General features: G+C 37.2%; 1 protein-coding gene across 1 annotated transcript in view; it reads right to left on the reverse strand.

Moving 5' to 3' along the window:
• Positions 1 to 4,212: 4,212 nt before the first annotated feature.
• Positions 4,213 to 6,499, reverse strand: part of LOC135196944 (uncharacterized) — a 19,774-nt gene continuing 17,487 nt past the window's right edge. The window contains exons 4-6 of the mRNA XM_064223789.1: positions 6,106 to 6,240; positions 5,287 to 5,469; positions 4,213 to 4,881 (exon numbers count right to left, since the gene is read on the reverse strand). Of these exons, the coding sequence (XP_064079859.1) occupies positions 4,354 to 4,881; positions 5,287 to 5,469; positions 6,106 to 6,240 (846 nt within the window). The 3' untranslated portion in view covers positions 4,213 to 4,353. The remainder of the gene's footprint in view (positions 4,882 to 5,286; positions 5,470 to 6,105; positions 6,241 to 6,499) is intronic.

A 6,499-nucleotide genomic window follows, 5' to 3' on the forward strand; every position in this document is an offset into this window, starting at 1 on the left:
CCAGCCGACTGCGGCCTTTTATTCGTTTTGATGATGGCTCTCTCTTTTTTTTTTTTTTTTTTTTTTTTTTTTTTTTTTTTTTTTTTGCAGGTGCAAGGTAAATTGCTTCTGTTTCACCTGTGTACTGCCCTCATGCCTCAGTTAACAGCAAGTCATGACCAGTGCCGTGCGTCGTTTAAAAAAAATCATGTATTACTCTTACCCCTACCTACGTTATTATGCGTTCATTCATGTATGTGTTCATTTATGTGCATAATCTAGATGAAGAAACATGCATAATAATCCAGCAAACAGCTGTTTTGTTTGTGTGTACATATTTATAATGAAATATATGTATTTTTCAAACTAATGCATAATATATATATATATATATATATGTATATATATATAATATATATATATATATATATATATATATATATATATATATATAGTATCTTTGTTTTATATTTACATAAACAAACTAAAAAGGATAAATATTAAGTCAGGTTTTTGGTCTACTCATCTAATAAGTGAGCCTGATTTTGTGAATTTCATCCTTACTACAATGTTAATACGCCACATCGCAGCACGCAGAGCAAGAAGAAAAAGAAAAATTTAAGAAATGAGGAAAAGCCAAAATTTCTTTCAGTCTTCCGTCCCGGCTGATTGGACGGACTCGCTGCGACAAGAAATTTATGGAAAACTTCGTAGGACTGCAGATGCCCAAACAAGGAACTCGCCAGAAAACTGAAAATCTTATTAGTAGGTGTGACTGGACTAATAGTGTACGTCATGATTGTGATGTAAACATACCAAATAAACAAATAAGTGCAAATGTTGAGAGTGCGCTCGGATATGATTACTCCTTCTTTATATCGAATAGACCGTCTGGTTTAATGATTGCGTCGTCACTATGTAGTATATTTGAAAAAGTATTGTGATTTTCCACAAACTCATGTTGACATAATTAAAGGTATTGTTTATTGGCAAGAAAGTAACTTCCCTGCTCGCTGTAAGAAAAGTTTGACTGATCTTAAAAAAGACTATATAATTCACATCACAAAAGACTAACAAAAAATATCCGTGATCAAGTCATAAAAAGATTTCAAAAGCACAGTGAAAAAAAAATTCTTATAGATAATATACAACAAAATAGTTAAGAGCTAACAGCTCAGTTGTCAGTAAAATTTCCTTTGTTACCTTACTTGTAGGGATTAGTGAAAACGCACAACGAAAATAATCCTGTGCTGCCTATTATCAGTACTGTTGGCTCAATATCATATAAACTTCCGTTACTTAGAACTCTCTCCGATTCTCACATACATAATTCTCTAGATCTGGTTGATAAATTAAACATAATCACTTTTTTTCCCCACTGACAGATTCGTTAGTTTTGATGCTCTTTTTACTAAAATCCCGATAGATTCTACCCTAGAGCATCTTGGTAATGAACTAATCCATCATAAATTACCTCTACCAGTGAGTCACATCATTTCACTTACTAGTTTGTGCATTTGTGACTGTAAATCTATATTGAATGGTGAATTTTACGAACAAATTTTTGTATGGCAATAACCAACCCTTTATCCTCATTCCTCTCAAACTTGTAAGTGGAATTCTTTGAAAGACGATATTTACCTAATATTATTTTTACTCCTTCAAAGTGGTATAGATATGTTGACGCTATTTTAGCCTTTTTGCCTGCCGGTATTCATGTGAATGATTCTTACTAATTTGAATAATGAGGTATCATCCATTTAATTTACTTTAGAATTAGCAAACAACACTTGCATCCCGTTTTTAGATGTTTTAATACACAATGCAAACTCAGTATTTATAGGACTCCAACCAGCAACTTAAGCTCTGTCCCTTTTTATTCAGCCCACCACTCATAAAAATATCAATCTTTTCTTCTACGTTTTTACGAGCATTGCGCATTGTCAGTCCCCGGTATTTGGATCAAGAAATTTAATACATTAGAAAAATAGGGACAGATTATTTGTTATAATAAAGCCATAAAAAGATTTATGGTGAAAGTAATATGGAGAAAGAAATCCCTAAGAACTTTTTAGCTTGCCCTATTGCAGTGGTTTTGAAAATATGAAATCATTGTTAAATTCTTTTGATATAAACTCTTTTTTTAAAAGAATCAAATCAAACCGGAATTTAATTTTTTGGAATCTTCAACGCCCCGTTTTCAATAGTTAATGGAGTTGTAATTACTATGACTCGAAGAGGGACCTGAGACTTAAATTGGCTCTATAGGATGACGAGTCGTCCATTACAAATGTCATGATGAGGCCATCTACTTGAATTAAATCGCAGGTATTCAGCTAATATTTGCGTTTGGGTTTAATCATCTATATTCTGTAATGACTCCCGGTTTCCACCTGAAATTTCTGAAACTGAGCCGTAATTCCAGCTCGCGAATGTCATGTTACTTATACAACTCGGAACGAGTGGACAGTTTATATTAATCTGACAATTTAACTGAGAAAGAGTATGACTGCTCGTCGGGGGGCTATCTTCACCCAATTTTTGCTGGTTCATGAACCTTTTCTAGAAAGTAGACCAACAACACAGAAAATTCAGTCACTTAACTTAGGTGCGCATCCACATTCACATAGATTTAGGCATACACACGCCGTAATTTTACGCTGCAATTTGCTTCCATGACTTTCAGAATCAATACAAACCTGCTGATGTGAGAAATACGAATAGGTTTAGAAGCACTTATCTGAATATGAATGAGACACCGTTATTAACGGACTGCATTTATCCTGTGCTTCTCCGAAATGCGATTACGTAGATTTGAAAAACTTCAACAAATCATTTGAGAAGCTTCCAATGGTGTGGGAACTAAACGTATATATGTAGACCACCGTCACTCGATTTATATCGAAAACAGAAATTCGTACCCAAAGGCGATCATTTTCGTTGGAAGTTCAGGTGTCATACTGCTCGTGGGAGTTTGAACCCACATTTAGAGACATGGCAGTCAAGGTCAACCAAATTGGTGTGAAAGAATTTATAAAAGTTTTGATAACTCTTACGGCTACAATTATAGCACTTACAAGAGCATGTATACATTCAGTTGCAGTCAACCGTACGGATGTTCCTTGCGATTCATTAATAGGGGCTTGCTTCCTTTATACTAATTACTAATCTGTTAAAATACATAACAAGGATAAATAACCTGAATTTGAAGGTAAATACGCCTTTCATTTCTCCCTTGAGTAAACAATGCTGCAGTAATCTATTGAGACCTTTAGAAGTGTCCCCCCTCCCGTGCCCATACGCTTAGGACCCATCGTGTGTCAAATATTCAGGTGTTTTCCAGGGAATGTCCCAACTAATCAGGGTCAAAGCAAAATATTTTCTTCTTTTACACCAGTGTGTTAGGACACGAAGATTTCAGTGTAACTGAAAAGTTAAATATTTTATTCATTATCTTTAGAATCTGTCATTTTCATAACCCCAAAATTACTTTCATGGTGTGCTTACAAGATCTGTTTTATTTTATTTTATTTTATTTTTTTACACGTCTGCGCCTCGTGCTTCTTCACTTTCGCTGCTGACCGCTCTCTAGGGACCTCGGGCATGGGCACTTGCTTCCTAGTTATTTATTTTGCACTGACTCTTACATCGCGTTTCACAGAATGGGAATGCCCCATTTTCTTTGGAATTTGACTGACATCCATTTTCGTAAGATGAAATATCTAGAGGAATCTTGTCCTATCTGGGAAAGTATAACAGAGTAGAAATTCATCCGATTCCAAAACTCTACATTTTTAAACCTGTAATTGATGTTATTGCATCCCGAGAATTCCTCCCAGGCACCGGCAGTGGAAGCTATATTCCAGTTGGTGCACTCATGTGGGCCGTCACTCGGCACCAGAAGGCGGAGAAGAGAGCGCCGTCAACCAACACCGACCGCTGTCTTTATTGTAAGTATTTTCTTCAACCAAACTCTCTCTGACAAAGACCCAAAAGCCGATATTGGGAAGGACAGCTACATTGTTGCAAAATTCCTGCCTAACTCTAAGTAAAGCAAGGTTAATGAGGTAACCTTTAGAATGGCTGTCTAATGACTTCAAACTGTACGTAATTCTGTGACGTGACTTTTCAGTTTACCATTTATAGATGAACCCAAAACAGGAGCAGAAACAGCGATTACAGTTAACCGTAGCATAACAAAACTTCCAGAGGGAAACATATTAAATCATGTCAGGCTTATAAAATATTTTACTCTACCTCTGAGTCATTTCTTGATTGACAAAGGTATCTCGGTTAGGTTACAGTAGTTTGAAAGCACAATTGTGGAAACGACCAATCTCTTCTATGACATCGCGTGACTGACTGACTGACTGACTATTCGTGGGAGAGGACAATACCGCAGTCGTGTATCCTGAATTCCTTGAGATTGGGCTGTCGAGAGAGAGCGCTATTCAGCACCCCCATGCCCTTCTCCACCATGCCGAACGTCCCGCGGATTTTCTCATGGGGCTTCTCTTTGAGGCAGATAGTGAACTTGAGGGTATCCCTGCCCAAGAAGTTGGTGGCGACCGCACCGACAACCATGGGCCTGACATAAACATCCTTCCACTCCTCCTCGACGTCCATGTCAGAAAATATGAAATTCCCTCCGCAGGAGACCCTCCTCTCGTCCGGATTGAACCACAGCCATTCGTTGTCGTCTGAGGATCCCTTCACGCCGTAGAGATAGCCGTTGGCGTACGAGATGCCCCTCTCCCCCGTGCAGAGGAGGGCATGGTGCTGCGCCTTGACAGTGTCCGGGGTCAGTTTTAGCAACAGCCTGCCGAGGTCCTCTTCTCCAATTCTTAGGTCCAGAAAAGTCCTTCGGGAAGACTTATCAACGAGTTTCATCACCTCGCAATGCTGAAGGAGAAATGGCGTTATTTGATTAGGAAATGACCATTTGGTTGTCGAACAGAAATCATAGCTGTGAAGGGATGGCAGGGGAATGAATGAATTTTTAAGTGGGAAAAGTTCTCGTGGGTTAGACGGAGAAGGCTGATTGAACTAAGAACTGATGAACTGGAAATGTTAGAGAAGGTTCTCTGGGCATAATATCCTGCTTATGAAAAAGAATGACGTTTGAAAAGCAACGTCAATCTTATACTGATTCTTTAGCTTTTGAAGGCGTTTCTTCAGAAACCAATCGTTTTAGATTCAGATTAATTAATAATGTTCTTTCGATTTGGCGATGAAACTTGTAAAAAAAGGTTCCCTAATCAAAATTCAAATCGCTGATCAAAATTCCTCGCGATCTTAATAACTCACTTTGATATAGTGGGCCTTGGGAGGCGGCAGCTCTTCCGTCAGATGGTGAAGACATATTTCGTTGCCCTCTGTGATGGTGATTCTTGCATAGCGCGTCTGTCCAAGGTAATTCTGAATGGCGAATATTTTCCGTTGCTTCAACGCCTGCTTGATCGGTTCCTTTAATCTTCGCAGGTAGTCAACCTGCGCAGATTTGAAGTGAATAATGTAATAATGAAAACAATCACAGTTATAGCACTGATGTATATTAACAATAATGGAGATTACAGTTATGATACTAATTCCAAGAACTTTGTGTAAATATTTTTCGGAAACATTTTCCATCTCAGTTTGTCCGTATTTGCAGGTAGGAAAAAGTTGTCGTAATTGTTTTTAGAATAGCGATATCTCTCATAACCCGACTCTAATTACAATTATCAACAAATAGTATATTTTCCCATATTCATCTGATAATACTTCCATAAGTTTTTAGTGAGTTAGAATGACTCAAACTTGGCTCGTAATGCTGACTCGACGAAAGTTTGTACTTTTATGCGATTTTGTAGATTTCTCTTGTTTGGGTTACCCACCGATATGAAACCTTTAGGTTAGGCATGAGAACAGCTCATAAAAGCCCCATTTGTGAAAGCTATCTACATATATTTTTAATGACAGATGCTAATCTTATGTCTAATGAACGATATTGTTAGTTATAACTGGATGAGGCTTGTGTCTTAGCTAAGAAATGCTTTGTCCTTCCTTGATCCACTCTTTCTCTATATAGTTATCATCAGTAGTTTAGACTTTGTATATCTATGTAATGAATGAGAAGTAACTTACAGTCAGATGCTCAGGGATATCTTCTTCTGCTGTCATGGCAACCATCCCATGAGAGAGGTCAATGTGTCTCTTTTTTTGATAAGAAGTCAGGATCTCCTCCAGAGCATGAAGCTTTCTCTTGCATTCTTCGATATCCTGTTAACACAATATGAAAGGTCATAATAATAATAATAATAATAATAATAATAAGAAGAAGAAAGAAGAAGAAGAAGAAGAAGAAGAAGAAGAACAAGAACAAGAACAAGAAGAAGAAGGAGGAAGAAGAAGAAAAAGAGGAAGAAGAAGAAGATTTCCAAGAATACGGAGGCCGTTAACACGACATTAAATAAATTAAGTAAATATCATTTGCTCTGTTTTACACATTATATCCACATAAATTCACACTCACACACTA

The sequence above is a fragment of the Macrobrachium nipponense genome, chromosome 18, assembly GCF_015104395.2.
Source record: "Macrobrachium nipponense isolate FS-2020 chromosome 18, ASM1510439v2, whole genome shotgun sequence".
In the NCBI taxonomy this organism is placed as follows: Eukaryota; Metazoa; Arthropoda; class Malacostraca; order Decapoda; family Palaemonidae; genus Macrobrachium; species Macrobrachium nipponense.